The sequence below is a fragment of the Poecilia latipinna genome, unplaced genomic scaffold, assembly GCF_001443285.1.
Source record: "Poecilia latipinna isolate Pla-1442-1.1 unplaced genomic scaffold, P_latipinna-1.0 Scaffold991, whole genome shotgun sequence".
NCBI lineage: Eukaryota > Metazoa > Chordata > Actinopteri > Cyprinodontiformes > Poeciliidae > Poecilia > Poecilia latipinna.
In genome coordinates, this window is record NW_015113607.1 from 110,676 (window position 1) to 128,326 (window position 17,651).

Here is a 17,651-nt window from a genome sequence, read left to right on the forward strand (position 1 = left end):
CTCATAACTGTGATTGGTGGTTTGGCAGGTCCTGGTCTGGCCCGTGTTTAGTGCTTTCACTTTGTGAGCTATAAAACTCTAAATAGATAATCAATGCAAGGTCGTCCGCCTCTGAAGCTGATTTAAAAAAAAAAGAACGATTTTGAGGTTTATAAAATGGCTGAATAAATGTAAACGTGAAGTCGCAAAATTCATTTGTGTGAGAGATAATATGCACAACTCTACAGAATATCAACTTTTAGAATGTCTTATAGTCACTGTTCAATAATTGCTACATTCATTTAGCATAAATGCTGCCTCATACTGATGGCCGTGAGTTCATTGGTGGAAAATCTAATTATCAGATAAGATATTGTGGATTTATTAACAGATAATACAGTTTTTCTTTACAGTCCTTGTCGCAGCTTTCTAATGCCCAAAACTGACTTTTTTCCGAGAAAGCCTGTGGGTGACAGCTGGTTTGTTTTTTGAACACACTTTCAATTTGTTAGTTTATGTCTAGCAAGAGAAACAAAAGAACATTTCAATCAATCATTTTATTTCACAAAGATTGAACAACAAAACTAAATAAATTATGCAAAAAAAAATTAAGTTAAAAAAAAATTCTAAGATTTGTTTCTTTTTTGCAATTTTTCCCAACTTTCTGAGACCACCCCACAGCGCCCTCTGGCGGCCCCCACTCTGAACAACACCACTGTAGAACATTACCCTTTTGACCTCTGACCTCTCTTTGCCTTCGGTCTTTCAGGTGGTCATGGTGGGCTCGTCCATCAACGAACGAGACCAGATGCTCTTCATCAGCACAGACGAGGGCTCCTCCTTCCAACGGCAGGCGGTCGCCTTCACACCAGACACTGTCATCTTCCACCCAAAGGAGGAAGACAAGCTGCTGGCGTACTGCAAGGACGGACGGGTGAGGGACGAGGGACTCTGAGACTTCCTGTTTCAAGCACACCAAGTCTGTCCCTGATTCGAAAATCCGTCTTATTGGTATCTCTGTCATGGACTTGGCAGCTGAGCGTTTGCGACATGGCTGTTCTTGTTCACAGCGTGGTGGGAAATGCTGCTAGAACAAGAAAATATGAGCAGCGGACAGACTGGCGTGCTGTTAATTTTCTAACATTTGGCCTGATTATATAAACTGCTTCCTTGGGAGACGAACTGAAAGTGAGCAGCACACATTGAGTCGACAATTATCGTGGAAGTAACTCAGGCGTAGAGGGCGTCTCCGAATGCAAGACAATACGTTGTGTTCTCATGCAACTTCAAAGCGTTGCGTTCTCATTAGAGGGAAATTGTCAGTTACAGTGCAAGCCTTAAAACCGGCTATTTAACGGTGACAGATGTAGGGCAGGGAGGGATCCTCAGGTGCTGCCTAATGAATGCACACACACACATCCACAGCTAGATAATAATGTGGCTTCATGGCTCTGAAAACGTCTTCAGATGCTGTTTTAGTTCCGTACTCTTTGTAGCCAGGAGGCATTGCAGTCGCTCAACGACCGCGCCGCACAAGTAGAGACCCGTCTGTGTGAAAGGCTCTGCGCTCATCTATAATTGAGACCTTGTGTCATGCTGGTTGTGCCTTGTGATATCAGAGGCTGACATTTATAGTTTATCATATTCAGTTGTTCTAAGTTCATAAGGAATAAATTATCGTTGTCGTGTCTTCATTCATTGACGATAATGTGAAACCAGAGTTAAAATTCTTGTTTGACGTATAAATACTTGACATATAAATCGGATTCAGATCGCCAATCATCATCATCATACATATAGTGAGTACAATTTTCATAAGATGTAGATTTGACTTGCAAAGAAAAAAATAATCTTTTGCTACAATCATTTTAGGCCTTTGTACTTAAGTCTGGATGACCAAAGTCTTCAGTCTGGTGTATTGGTCTCAACTAGCCCTCATTTTGAAGGACAGTTCTGTATACAGAGACTTGAGTGTCCATTTTATTTGTTGTTTTATTTATTTATTGTGGGTATTTAAAATGTCTTCCAGTTCCAATGTGAAATGTTCATTAGAAGATAAAGTTAATGGATCTTTGAGAGGTTCCACTTGCGTTACGACGCCATCACCAATATGTTACTTGGAAACGGTCTCAAAACCACAATAACATCGTTTATTGCAGTAACTTTTGGGAGAATTTATCGTCCAGCAAAGTTTGTTATTGGTAGTTAAAAGCTGCACTCCACAGAAACTGTAAGCCACAACTTAAAAGTGGTGCAAGTGGAATCTCAAGTGCCACAGCTAAATAAATGTCTCAGTGCAAAAAAAAAAATTCTTTCAGGCTCTTTCTGCTTCCTAGAATTGAGTCCCGTCGTACAACACCATTCCTCCAAATCACCAGCAAGACACTCCGACCTTTTCTTCGGAGTTATCAAAGACATCTTTACCAGTTCCTTCAACTGCTTGAGTTTACTGGCTTGATTTGGCAGAGCCAGATTTCACTCTGACACTTTCTAACATGGATTCTTGAGTTAAGATTAAACTCTTAAGAGGAAAGGATTTAGTCCTTTTGGTCACTACCCATAGCACCTGACCTGCAGTCAGAGACACGAAACAACACGTAAATATGCAGTTTACTCATTGAGCTCAGTTCTTGTGTACTCAGTCTTGCCTACTGGAGTTGAGACTTGGTAAATTTCTGACTTCGCCTCAGAAACATCTGGAAACGTCCTGAACAAGGTTCTTCACACCAACCTCTTCGGTCTAGATTCAGCGACCTAGACTGTGAAGCAGCTTTTCCCCCATCGAAAGCAGCCCGTTTCTTTGTTTCCACAATGTTTTCAGACTGAGTCCTCTTTACATTTATGGGTAAATAAATGGCACAAAAAAGGGTCCAGGCTTCTTTATACTCAGAGCTTTAAATATTTAACAGGAAGGGCCTTTAGTGACGACATATTTCACAAAGGATAAATCACATGTTCAGGTGATTATGAGAAACGAGGGTAAGGAAGAAAGGTGAGGTTTAATGAAATGGTAGTAAATCTTTGTCAAAGTCGCACGATAGAGAGAGCTCTGCGCTCAAATTCTTTTCTGACTTTAATTATATTTCTTTAGATATCGAGGACAGTATGAAAATCGATAGAATTTCATTATAACCACGATCAATGGTTCAACCAACCTGCATATTACTACCAACACACTGTCCTGAGTATAGTTCAAGAAGTTTCAAACACACACACACACACACACACACACACACCCACACACACACACACACACACGCACGCATGCCCACCACACATGCACTTTGCAGTCCTCACCTGTTATGATTAATAATTAATTGAGCTCAATCTTGACTTGGTGAACCATGAAATTCTGTAGCTTGATTGGATGATTTTTTTTTTTTTTTTTCATATTCCATCCCATCAATTTAACCTCCATTGTGAGCGATCCAGCTGGTAATAAGCTGCAGGTTATGGCCATGATTAAAGCTAAACGCACTAAGTGTTGGGTTTTTCTGTCTCACTGTTTTCTCGTCTCCAGCTCGTCGCTTCAACCGATCTGGGCCGCAAGTGGACTTTACTTCAAGAGAGGGTGACCAAGGACAGAATCTTCTGGTCAGTAATGCCTTATTCTCCTAATAAAAAAGGCACAAATTTATACAGTAAAAATACATTTTTATAAATTTAAGACTAAGAATCAGTCCGTTACATAAATGATTTGTAATTTTACAATAACAGAGGAACCCTGGTGTAGATTATTTGCGTTACAGTTATTGACCATTAACTGAGAATTTGTCTGGTTCTAAAGTTAAAAATAAAAGAACTTTAATGGACTGTTAACACTTTTAAAAGATGTATACTTTAAAGAAAATCATTTCAGAAGCTTTTAATTAATTAGCCATTGCTTTTTAAGATAAAATGACAAGAAAGTAGCAGAAAATGAGGTCTCAGATTGTCAACTGTTCCAGAAGGTTTTTAATCTTTCTGAAAATTATGTTGACAAAATACACAAGCCTGTTTTATTTTCCACTTAAGAAAAATCTCTTTAAAAAAAGAAAAATTATTGACAGAAAACTGGAGAGTGTTTTGGTCAGCCGATGCATTGTTCTGTTTAGTTACAGCTGATCTGAAAAATTCCCAGATCAGCTGTATTGATTAAAATGATTGTATTTAATGTTTGTTATTTCACAGCATTAAAATGAGCCCTGATTAAGACAAATTCATATTAGATCAAATACATTTTAATCATGAAACCCATTTGATTTATATAAAAAGAAATGGAACTCCTTTTAGCAGTCTGATGTTTTTCTTCCTTCCATACACCCTTATATGGCACTAATTGCTCTTTAATTGTCTATATAAGAAAAGTAATGATATTTTAACTCTCCATTAAACTACAGAGTTCTAATCAAACGTGCTGTAAATTTTACACATTACCAAAGGGCTCAAAGAATGAGACTGAAACTGTATTTAACTCTGAGTGTTTCAGAATGAAATGGAAGCTTCCTTTTTTTTTTACTTTCCCTTAAACTAAAGCTTTATTTATTTACTCGGGCACCTTGGGGGATGGAAGGCAGTTCACCAGCATGCTTTGATGTCCTCATTTATGACTCAGTTTATTTATTTCTCATATATTCTGCTGGGATGACATTATTACAGAGTTTTAACTATTTTAAGACAAATACAAAAACAAACCTGTCTTTAGTGTCTTATGTTATAGATGCTATTTGCGTGGTTAGCATTGCTAGCTCTAAACAGCAGTGTGTTTTCACTACGTATTTAACTCGCTGATTTCCAAAACATTGCCAAATCTATCAAAACAGACAGATGTTGAAAACCTAAAGGCATAAAGCAGCGCTACGTTGCTGCTATCCCTTCAGCTAATGTTAGCTGAATCAGCTAAGATTTGCTTCTTTAGCAGTTCATCAAAAAGTCCCCAAGGTGAGAACAAGTTGATGTTTTGTAGCAGATGGCTCCTTTTTATACCTGAAACAATCAGACATAAAACAAAACAAAATAAAACTAATAAGCAAAAGTTTGTTCTTTGTTGTAGCATCCTAAATGAACAACTGATGTGTAGGAAGCATAGCTATACTTCTAAAAGCCAGTTATCGCTATACCTAAATCATTCATTTTGTTAGCTTCTTTCAATAACAACTTTCACACCAAAGAGTGGAGTTAATGTGACCTGGTATTGCGTCACCATTCACCAGTCTGGAAAATATCTGACTTTGATAAATCTCTGATGCACTACTGTGCATACATACAGTATTTGAATGAAGAACTAACATCAAACCAAACAATCAGAAACATTTCATAATAATGGAATTCCTCTGTGTGTTTTCAGGTCCGTATCTGGTGTGGATTTGGATCCTGATCTGGTGCACATGGAAATGCAAGATTCAAGTGGAGGTACTGCGATGATTCTTTTATTTATTGGTGTGTCAACGTCAAAGAGACCAATGTGTTATTTTCACTTAGTGGTACAACACAGGTCGATATGTTCCAGTACGCCATTTTCTGTGTTTAATTGTAAAAGTGGGTTATTCAACCAAACCATACCTCACAAATCCTTCAGTTGTAGCTTCACTGGGAAATGGTTTAGGATACTAAGATTATAGTGGAGCTTCTGGTGACACACAACACTGTCCGTTGACTGGATGACAGAAAAACATCACTGCTTGCGACAAGTGTGAGACATGTTGGATCATTTATGATGGCTGATGGATCAGGCGTTTGGCTTTAACCCTTCCTGCCCAATGAAAGACCAGCTGGCAGTGGGAACACTCTCCTCCTTTCAACGGCTAAACAGCCAGGTCCTGTCTACGACGCCACAACGAAAACAAACTCTTCCAGATTCTCCAGTTTGCATGGAAAGTGTGAATTTTTAAAAACATTTCTGGAAAAATATCGACGAATACGAATCAAGGACAAATTTTGAGAAGCACTAAACACAACAGATTATCTCCACAAACATTGCTTACTGTGCCAGAAGAAACAACGTAACCCTGTCACCAAAAACATAAGTTGCAGTGATTTATTTATTTTTTTTAATGTATGTATAAGCCTCGTAGCCATGACGATGACAATGGTGTCTAATTTTTTTTTTTTTTTACTTGAAAATTCTCAGTATGGTGAGGAGATTTTTTTCTTAGACAAAATAGCATCTCAAAAGAAATGCAGCAAAGTACAAGGGGCTCGAAGATGCCTCAGAGATCAACTCCACCTCAAAATGAAGGTTTTATGTAAAAGCACACAATAAAAATAATTCATGTGAAATATACACAAAAAAGTATTTGCTTAATTTCTTCATTCTTAGACCCAAAAAATAAAGTTAGCAGACACGCCAGCATACAGTTGGTACGATTTGAGTAGTACCAACTACTAATTACCTTGGATTAACTACCTTAGTCTACTTATTTATTTTTCCCTGTGGATGTTCTCAGTCTGTGGTGTGGTGAGTTATTCTCTGCTCCAACCACCAAGTCAGCTGTTCAGTACAGCTGCTAGAAAAGATAAGTGATGATAAATGTTGGACTGATGTAAATGGATTCCGGGGGGGGAGGGGCTAATAAGGGCTTGATTTTGTAATTCTTTGTTCTGCGTGCATAAAATGACCAAACAGATAATCACATTGGCTCAGTGATGGGTTTGTGATCTCCTCTGTGAGGGCAAACATGGAAGCATGCATGTGAGATTGTAAATGTAAACTTGTGTTTATCCATTATTTAAAAAACCCTCCAACTATAAATGAACCTGAAACAGGCAGATTCATTGTGAATGGCAGCCAAAGGGCATGAAAAAGCTGTTTTTAAATGAATACCATTTACTGTTTCTTCATTAAACTGCCCTGTAGGGGAAAAAAAAACAAAACACAAACACCTCCCAAAAGCCGAACCTCTTGAGGAGAGTGCTGTGAAATCTGTCGGCCTGAACAGGGACCGCCTGTCTTCAGCAAGGAAGGAAGAGGAAGGGGACGTCTGTGCGGGCCGGGTGCCCAGGCATGGGAGCGCTTCCTGGGACTACGGGCAGCGCCACATGCTCCTCCTGCCTCTCTCTTTTTCGATCCCCTTCATTCGGTGCCCAGATAGATGCCGAGTTAAAGCGGGGCCGGGGCGACCAGGCGTGCAAAACCATTCTGTTCAGTCCACCTCTCGTCACATGCGGCGCCGCCAAGGTTAAACGCCGAGCGACAGCGAAGGACGCAGAGTCGAGGGGATCTCTGCGAGACGAGGAACGGCGGCCTTTCGTCTCTCTGGGCCTCCGGCCGGCGAGAGGGTACGGGACTCCAGAAGAGATCGGCGCCGATCGATTGATGGATGAGCCATGTGTGCAAGAGGGTCTTACATGGAGAATAACCGTGTGTGTGTGTGTGTGTGTGTGTGTCATTAGGGAGACTGATGTATAGGGAAGCATGTGTAGATACATACAGGCCTAGAAACACCGACCGACATAGAGATACCTACACAAACAAACATCTCCCTCAAGTCTAGATATTCAAACAACCAGTTTATTAGACAAAAAAAAAACAAAAAACATCTAAAATCCTGTTTACTTTTCCTCTTACAGTTTTCCCTGGGATAATATCTCAGTTGCTTTGGGGAAGAACAAATATGCGCGCTCATTACTGAACATGAGCGCGCTTGCAGATGTGAAAGGACGGCAAACAGGCATGAGGAAGTGCACGAGCCACTAGCCGGAATTGAACACTTAGCCCGCCGTAATAGTTTTTTAATGAGTTCCTCGCCATATGCTGCTTTGATTAAATGTCTGGGCTTTTCAATAAATTAGCCACTCCATTTGTTACAGCGGACACCTCTCCAGTGTCTCAGGGGGGCGCCGGTGGGGGAGGGCAGGGTACAGTGCCAATAAAGAGGGCTGACTAGGTGATGCAATGTAGACTTTTTTTTTTCACCCTGGAGCTAAAGTCATTACTCTGATTGTCCTTTCCTCTGCTTTTATTCCTCTGAGAAACAATGCTGCCACACAATATATGATGTCACCATTAAAGTACTTTCCCTTAATGGAGGAGGTCGGAGAACCAAAGAGAACCTTCCAGAAAAAAGGCTACGTTTGAAACCGTATCAACAAGAAAGACATTGTAATACCTAATATCCACAAGATTCTGAATTGATATATTGGTGGTAGGCTAGCTAGCTATTTCGCAGTTAAAAATTCTTCCAAAAATAAATGCAGTTTGTTTTCTTTGACGCTGTTTAGCGTGTTATTACTTGTTCAGCTTATACGTCAAGTAGCAGTGTAACCATAGACCATAGAAGAGTGGACGCTACCTTGGCTTTCATGTGTACAAGTGAGATATCAGCCATATTCTGAGTGGAAAAATCTTCTTTGAAAACCAATACGAGTCTGATTGAGACGAATTTGATAATTAACATTCAGCACATTTCAATGAATTTATAATATTTTATGCACAATAATGTAACAGAAAAAAAAAGAATTTTAGTAAAAAATAATGTGACATTTGAGATAGATTATCTCCAAAATAGAGTAAAACCAAGCTAACTAGTTTATCTATAATCTACTGTTTGTCCCCCCCTGCATATATTCATTTATTATCAAATGTACGTGCTGCTGGCTCAGCAGATAGAAAATAACATTTGTTTGTGTCTAATGGATTTTTGGTTAATATATGTTTCACTTTTACTTTCTCAAGTCAGAGATGTGATAATTCATAGCAATATTACTCAAAAGTAAATGTATGATGTTTTTTTTTTTTTCAAATTTACCCAAGTATAAAACAACCTCTTCTTCTATGTAATATTTTTTTTTTCACAATCTCTCGAGATTAAGTTTACAAAAATTACTCCAGGAAAGGTTGTTCTTAAAAACCCACTCTGGAAAACCATTTTAAACATCTTATTTTTCTTTTGTAGTGTTATGTTTCAATGTGGGCAGCAGGGGGAGCTACACAAAGTCTGTTTGGCACAAAATCTATGGTTCTGCAATATCGGAGTCATGTATGAAAACACACATATGACTCATGAACACCTGGAGGCAGTTCAAAGAAAAGTTCATCACCTCAAAGCAAATTCAACTATTTGGCTTACACATGTACAGAAATTAAATGTGAGACCAACAATTTAAAACGGACAGCATAAAGTTGCAAGAATGTTTGTAACTTTGATGTAAAAAAGACTCATATCAGTGGCTGAGTGTGTAAAAAGCTTCCTTCCACTGCAGAGGTCGGATGTCCAGACTCATCCATCCCATTGAAATGTTACGTTGTACCAAACCTCACACCTGTGTGGGTGCATGAAGACTTAGAATGGGATAGTATGCTGTTTTATGTGTGTGTGTGTGTTATCTTTTTTTTTCCTCTGCTACCAGCTTGTCCCAGCCTCTGAGTAGGATAATGTGTTGATATTGCTGATGCAGCTGCTGGATTGAAATTCAGCAGTGGGTGAGCTCTGCAACAGGTGCTAACCTCGCTGTGTCTGTCTGTGAGGATTAGCTCCCCCCCCTTCCTTCCCCCAGGCCCCCGGCCATTTGGACGCTGCAGCGGCCAGATTTCCATGGAGAAGCTGTCAGATCTTATGGTGTTTGGACAAAAAAGATGTCTCAATTTATTTTATTTTCCAACTCGAACACTCTTTCATTTTTGTGTCACGCTGTGTGCAGCCTCCTCTGCTTTTTGTGTGGCAGGTTTACAGTGAAAGCTGAAGTCTTATTGCTATTCCTTCATCTTTGTTTTGCTCATTTAATATCACTTGAATGTCTACTTGTGGGACAACTAGAGTTTCTTATAGGTTTTAAATAGCAAAAATCTGCAAATATCCCCTTTAAAATTCTTATAACTGCCTATTTTAATAGTTAAAACACCAAACACACCTTAATATGGATTAATGCGCTCAGTGGAAACTGACTTGGCACATAAGCTAACATTTCCTGTCTTCCTTAGGAGTACAGTCAATCAACTGTAAGAAAAACGAGTGGCGCTTTTCAATTGGCTGCGCTGAAAATGCCAGCCAATAGCGTGTTATTTTCATGGAAGTTTTCATGGAAGTTTCCATGAATAATTTGGATTGTTGTTCCATAGAAGAATCGGCAAATTGCTGAATCCACAAATACTGTGAACAGCAAATCGGAAAGTCTTAATTGCTACAGAATATCCAATAATAATAATAATAATAATAATGGTTGGCTAAATATTCAAAATAGACATAGAAAGGACTGAGTTGTTTTTATTCTTAAACGGTAACCAATGTTTCCGTCCTGTTCCTCCGTGTCTCTCTGCAGGTCACCTCTACGTTACCTGCCTCATCCAGAACTGTTCGGACAAAATGCTGACCGCCCAGTTTCTGGGTAGAATCGATCACAATTCGCTGCTGGTGCAAGATGACTACATATTTGTTAAGGTAATTATGACCAATAAAGGATTAATCTATAACAGGACATGTTTTCCATAATACAAATGAAATATTTACCCAGTGGACCTAGTAGTTTCTCATCAATGGTAAGCAAGTGTTGGCTTAAAAAAAAATTAAGTGTACCAAGATGTTTGAACTGGAAACTCGAACAAAAACACTTAGATTTTGTTTTCTCAGTTATATCAGCATTACCTGTGTTGATTTTACTAACAAACTAGTATGAACTTAGCCATCTTTGTTTTAAATAACATCTTTTTAAAAAAGCACGTCCTAAATGCTGATACGACGCGTCAGACAAGACATGCATTTATTTTATTAGTAACTGCGTTTGCCTTCAGAGTTGAGCCTTTAACTTTCAGACAGTTTATTTTTCTAGATAAACTCTTCCTGCCCAGATAACTCTTCATGCACTGCGGTGTGCATAAAATCGAAAAAGAATTGCTATTCTGGGATTGTGTGCTGAATTAATTTCCTCTGTAATAGACTTGCCATGCAGTACAGTATACTAAAGCATGCAAACCCAATAAGTGAATCCCATTTGCATGCGATAACAGGAAGATATACATGTGGTACGGCAGAGCGGAGTCCTTGTAATGAGATGAATTGGTCATATACTGCTGGGTTGTGCTCCGTCTCTGTGTCGCATGTGGACGAATGTGTGTAAATGTGTGTTTGCAGCATTCGCTTTTGTTATTACTTGTTGGAGTGAATGAAATGCCTTGGAGCAGCAACGTCATGTATAGTTATTCTTCAGAAATTCACCCAGTTCTCCCAGTATCACTCACCCACCACAGGGTCAGACGTGGAGCTATGGCGGGGGCCCGGGTCTGGAGGTGCCAGGGAGGGAGGAATGGTTTCAAGTCGCTTAAATGTCTGATTATAGACGAAGAAAGTGCGCCCTCGCCTGTTGAGAAATGTGTATTTAATGTTAAAGTTACTTTCCCTCAATGGAATATATACTAGTCAGTCTCAGTGACTCTCTCACTCACGGTTTAGCCGATGTGCTTCCTGGGTAAAAATCAAACGACAAACGTCAACAGTTTCCAACAGCGCAGGTGATACTCGTCAGGGGCCCGGTGATTTGTTAGGGGCCCGGTAATTGGCCCCGCCCCCGCCCCGTCGCTGACTTGTTCCACTAATGCACAGGGTTATGAGTTATAATCTTAATAACTTTACTTGATAGTCTGGAACCGTTTTCAAATGTTTCCATCTTACCGGTCTGGAAGGAAGTTGAGGATTCCCGCAAATCTGTTCACATTTGACCAAGCAGATCTGATGTTTGGGGTTCCTCAAGGTGCAGTGTTGGGACCTGTGAAGTTCCAAAATAGAAAATATAATAAATAAAACCATGAAAGCAGTTTGTTTCCTTGTAAACATGTGTAGTTTTGACTTGGTATTCCTCAGTCATTACTGTAAACTGTTAGCAGGGCGACTTTAATAAGATATTTAATCTTTTTCATGAAAAAGAGCTTGATTGTATCTGGTTACAAGTTCATTATGGAATCCATTTTGCATCTCTTGCTTTAACCTTCAGAGCTTTGAAGAAACAAACTCCTTTTATGTAAGAACAGTCATGTAATTATGATGCATTGATTAAGGTCAACAAGCCAGAACTCAGTGGTTTCCTTAGTTTTCCTCTTTTCTCTTTTCATGATGCCGTTTGAGTTTTAAAACTTACTGGACATTTTTCTTTTTACACAGAGTTAATTAAATTCTGGAGGTTTCTAATGTTGTTTTTCTGTTTTGTGAATTATTTTTATTGCTTCTAGCCTAACCAAGTTGTGTTACATTTTTACTTTGTGATTCTGTATACGATGTTGCCATATAATTAACAATTACTTTCCTTAATGAACAAAGAAACCAGAGCAACAAAAGAGCCCAAGACGCTTAATTAGCCTCCAGGTTTTTTCACTTGATTAAGTTAAAAAAAAAAAAAAGTTGCATCACAGTTAACATCTGTTTTAGTTACAACACAATATGAATGTAACTCACAGAACAGCCTTTTAATATCAGATATCAATCACAAATATTCATAGGCATGTATGATTCATCATATGAATTATGTGCATTATGTTAGACTCTTAAGAAGTAACTTTAAAAAAGCCCCTGAACTACATTATGTGAATTTTTGTTTGTTCTTCGACTGAACACTTTATCATTATATTATGGAAACACTTGGTTATTTTATCCATAAGTGCCAAATGAATCAAAAGAATTAAAAGAAACCAAGCAACTGACTTAGCCTTCAAAACTTTCCACACTAACATATTTCTAATCCTTTCCACTGGAAACGAAAGTTCAAAAAAATGCCTTAAAACTATCATAAAAGTCAATTTTCAGGTATGAATCAAATCGATGCTGAAAAGCTTCAAAACAGAACAATTTATAGGTTCAAGTCAAATAGTGGAGACTCATAAATGTATGTTCTGTATTAAAATAAAACTTGTAAAAAGTGGAGTTTATGAGAAAAAATATGTGCATTTAACTTAACATGGCTGTCAGTTTTTACAGTACACAGGACGATATGAAAACGGGTTTTCATAATTTTACTATCGTGGCTTATTTTTATCTTCCTGTACAAAATCAAATACAGCAAGAGAAAATACTACTAACCTACTTCTGCTCAGATATAGATCAGTGAAACAGAAATATCCTGTCAAAAGCTGAGAATAAAGTCTAGTTACACTTAATTGTTCCGCTTGTCTTCTGAAATCCCGTCACTGTCTCCTTCCTTTAGCCGATTCTGTTTTAAAAACTTGGTCGGTTTCATCGCTTTTTCTTTTCTTTTCTTTTTTTTTTGTCAAATCGCTCGTTAGCATTTCAACACATCCCCATGCTCGTCTGCTCTTTTCAATCAAAGCCAATGCCTCTCAGCACAGCTCCTAAATGAGCTGACAAAAATTCAGATTTGCTCAAACAAGAGCGGAAAGAAACAGAAATAAATTCCCCTTCTGTAGATGCTTTCAAAAGCATTTAATTATCCATCAGATTCAGAAAGGGTTTTAAAAGATTTACTGTTAGCTAAAAAAAAAAAGACAATAAAAGAAGATGACCGGTGATGTACAAGAAGTGCAGTGGTAGGTGAACCTCTCATGTTAGATTTCCGATGTTCGGCTTCAGTTTGCCGTCAATCTCAGGCTGTTATGAAGCTTCGTCTGCAGCTGCGTTGGTGAAGTCAGGTTCAGCTGGAGGGCAGCGCCACTCGCATTTTTATCCCTTTCTACGTGGAAATCTCTGCAATGTGAGGCAGTTTCTTTGAATTCACCTCACAACATGTGTGAGCCACTAATGATAATAGTGACTCCTGCCTGACCAGTGAGTTGCACAAGGCTGATGTTCACTATCTTCTTTTTTTATTTCCAATGACAGAAAATTACTTTAAAAGTTCAGCCTACACTTACATTTATGTGCTTTTATAGCCATACTATCACTTTTCTTTTTCAAGTTTTACGTTTTCAATCTTGTGGTAAGTTTCCATCTATTGGAACTTGCTGTTAGTAAGCTTTACGGAGTACCTCCACAGAATACCGAGTCTTTTAAAGCCTAACTTTAAAAGAAAGTAAATTAAGAAGGTCCTATGTTATCAGATACAATGTTTCTGGAACTAAATGTCATATTTGTATAGAATATGTAGCAACGTTATGAACTGATGCTTACATTTGGTGTCTTTTTCTCTTTTCGTCTCAACAGGTCACAACAGGTAATCGCACCAAGCACTATGTGTCGTATCGGCGCAATGAGTTCGTCCAGATGAGGTTTCCCAAGTATGCCCTGCCGAAGGTAAAGAGCAGCAAAGCTGAAGTAACTCTCAGCTCTCGTGTCAGTCCATGAGTTTACCTCCGTTACCTCTGGTGTTCCTCAGGGATGACGACTCGTTTTCTATTAAGTCTCTTTGTTAGTACAGACACTAATTGTACTGGAATCTTACTAAGCATATGTACTAAGTTAAATTTCTTTTTGGAATAGACCAGTGGTGCCCAAAGTGGGTCCTCGACAGCCGGCATTCTGCATGTTTCAGTTTTCTCCCTGGAGGTAGTAACAACCTCCTCAGCATGTCATAAACCTTCTAGTGAGCCATCATTCGATCCAGGTGTGTTAAACCAGAGAGAGAACTAAAAGTTGCAGTATGCTGGCCCCTGAGGACCCACTTTGGCCACCACTGGAATAGACAAACGTGGTTGTTATTGGGTCTTACTTGAACATTTTGAACTTTAGAAAGACGCCTGTTACCAGCTGTCTGTTTTGCAACACTAAGGTTGTAAAAACACTTTTCTATTACATATAAAGAGATGCTTTGTGTTTGTGAAGGTCAGAGGACCCCAGGGCGGCTGTGGGTACCATGTATCTCACCGCAATCATTGTGTGAATGGGTGCATGAATGAGTGAATGACTGAATGTGGTGTAAAACATATTGTGGTCTTCTGCACTTACTAAAGCTCCATTTACTATTTATCACATATTTAAACAATCTACCTATTTCATACTTGTTATATATTTCTGAATTCAGAGATTTTCTCTATAGTCTGCGTAGATGTTGGGTAACTGGCCGGGGCCAAAAACTGAAAAATTATTCTTTTGCTAAGGCTTGTGCAGAAGACAGAGAGAGAAATATCCAAACCCTCTGCTCCGGGGATTCCCACCTGCATCTGGAAATCAGTTTCACCACCGTCTTACACAAACTCATCGGCGTTGGGCGTTAGCGTAGCACTTGCCCCTCAAATAAATCACGGCACCGGCCCTACAAATGGCACGCTGCATAAAATATTCACACTCGCACATTGATCCGCCCGTGTGCCTCGTCACTGGCGCGGTCAAAGACGGCAAACGACTTTGTCTTCGGCCCAAGGTCAGACGGGAACCTTTGCTGTCAGCCGGAGCGGCACAGGGGGCTTTTTTAAGGCAACACCAGTCAGAGTGCTATTGACCTATGCTGATGACATGCAGAGCCCGGAGGGGGGGCTTCATGTGTTTTTCAGCGTTTAGAATCGTCCCTTTTAATTGACGGTCTGTCAGAGGAGACTCCTCGGAGTCGGTCGTCGTATAGAGTCGCCTTCGTTCGACTCCAGCTCCCCGTCTTACAACGTCCCTGTGGTTTGGCTGCCGTCTCTGCAGCACTCACTGATCCTTAAAGAAGGTGAAAGGGATTGAATTGCGCATACACAATCCTTTTTGCCTTCAAGCACCTATGCGCGCGCACACACACACACACACACACACACACACAACAAAAACATAAAATTTGATTAGGTGTAGATGGGAGGCGGTGGATAAATCACTTTATGCATGAGCGTCGGCATACGGACGCGTGTGTGAGAGTGTGTGTTTAGTCAAAACATGCCCTAGTTGCTCCCTGTTCCTCGTCTCGCCTCTCTCCGCATGTGTCCTCTTACTTGGGTGAGCAGATAGGTCACAGTTTGCAAAGCTTTTAGGTAGAGCGACATGGGGTAAGGTGTTGGCAGTGACACGGGGCCCTGAGGAGAGATATTGAAGGAAGGAGATTAGGAGAAAGTGTGTGTGTGTGTGTGTGTGTGTGTGTGTGTGTGTGTGTGTGTGTGTGTGTTTCTGTAAGGGGTGGGGCAGTGTTTTGCTGTTTTTCTGCTGTGAATAATTGAAAAGCTCGGGGAATGAAAAAAAAATGCAGAGGCCATCAAAGAAAGCTGTTTGGTTCTGTCCTGTGAGACCTGACCCGAGTTATGGATTAACCCCACACCCACACCCCCACCCACGCACCCACGCACACACACACACACACACGCCAACATGCGCGCTTACGCATAGGCACATGCACCGAGTTTGTTGGGCTGTAAAATCACAGGTAATAATTGTCCTTTTTTCTGCTTGGCTTCCAATCTCTTCTTTGGATGGCCAACCTTTTCTGTTTTTGTTGTTGTTTGTTTTTTTTCTCACGGTTTGTTTATCCAGGAGCAATCAGAAACCTGAGGCGGAGCTGGAACAGTAGAAAACAGGTTTAATATTTCACTAGTTGCATTTAGAAGGTTGTTCCCACTGATCAGTCCTGATAAATTGTCTTGGTGCTGAAAGGTCTTTTTCCAAGGTGGTTGGACAACACAGAATGTTACTGATTCACACCAGGACAGACTTTTGGTCCGCTTGGTTGGTCCGGACCAAAAGTGGACGTTTTTTTGTTTGTTTGTTGCTTTTCGGTTTGTCGATCATTGCTCCCATTGGACGGAAACGATGGGGGCGGGACAGAGCACAGACCCCAAGAACCAAACTTTGGAAGTTCTGCTTGCTGCATTATTTCTGTTCCTGCGACACCATTTTGAACGTCGAGAGCAACTCAAGCTTCACGATTTGATGTTTCTAATTTTGGAACAACATCTGCAAATCGGTGCTGAAACCCGAATGAGGAGAGATGATCTGAGCTCCTGGCGTCTCCTTATAATCATTCGGCTTTAATTCCATCACACCGATCCAGAAATAAAAAGCCACCATAAAAATAAAAATCTAATTCATTCCCTTAATTTAACTGTAATCATTTACCAGATTTCCATAAAAGCAAAATGTAAACTTACTTTATTAGATTAAAAGCCTCCAAACTATTACTACTCTGTAACTAGCACTGATGGCATCCTGACATTCAGTTTATTCACTTAACTGTTTCATTCCTGACACCAAAAAAAAAAAAAGTTTATTTTGAAACAAATAAATAGATAAGCTGATTTTGTTAGAGATTGTGATTTAATGATATTTTAGAATAATTGTGGATTTATTCTGGAATGCAGCGAGGGGGAAAAAAAAAACAACAACTTTTAAAGGTCAGTGATTTTTTGATAAAACCAAGCAAGACAGGGGAACCTTTAGGCTGCATATGAAATAGCTTTTTCAACTATAAAATGCGTCACAATAAAAAAAAAAAGAAAAAGAAAAAGAAAAGTCAGAGTTTCATTTCGAGAAAGAAAGTAGAGTGAATGGATTGTCGCCGTCCATCCGGCTGTGACAGCTGATTGGCTGCGAGGTGGTGTGTGCGTGTGTGTGTGTGTGTGTGTGTGTGTGTGTGTGTGTGTGTGTGTGTGTGTGTGCTGTCAAATCTCAGACAATCGTTCCGGTGCGAATTGTTGTGATGATGCGGACCAGTAAGCTGTGAGACTGGGAGCCCAGAACTAAACCCAGATGTTCCTGCTGAGGCACTAATCCTGACCACTGATCACAGACTGAGCCTTGCTGCAGAGAACCTGAGAAACTGTTTGACTGAAATAGTGAGCAGAGGACAGATTTAGGATTTAAATGGTTTATTTAACCAAAACTGCAATGTTACATTTAACATTGACATGGGCAGACAGA

General features: G+C 39.7%; 1 protein-coding gene across 1 annotated transcript in view; it reads left to right on the forward strand.

Moving 5' to 3' along the window:
• The first annotated feature begins 306 nt into the window (after window positions 1-306).
• The window catches only part of sorcs2 (sortilin-related VPS10 domain containing receptor 2), a 49,190-nt gene continuing 31,845 nt past the window's right edge, over window positions 307-17,651 (forward strand). The window contains exons 1-6 of the mRNA XM_015050449.1: window positions 307-312; window positions 701-913; window positions 3,500-3,573; window positions 5,306-5,370; window positions 10,216-10,334; window positions 14,037-14,126. Of these exons, the coding sequence (XP_014905935.1) occupies window positions 307-312; window positions 701-913; window positions 3,500-3,573; window positions 5,306-5,370; window positions 10,216-10,334; window positions 14,037-14,126 (567 nt within the window). The remainder of the gene's footprint in view (window positions 313-700; window positions 914-3,499; window positions 3,574-5,305; window positions 5,371-10,215; window positions 10,335-14,036; window positions 14,127-17,651) is intronic.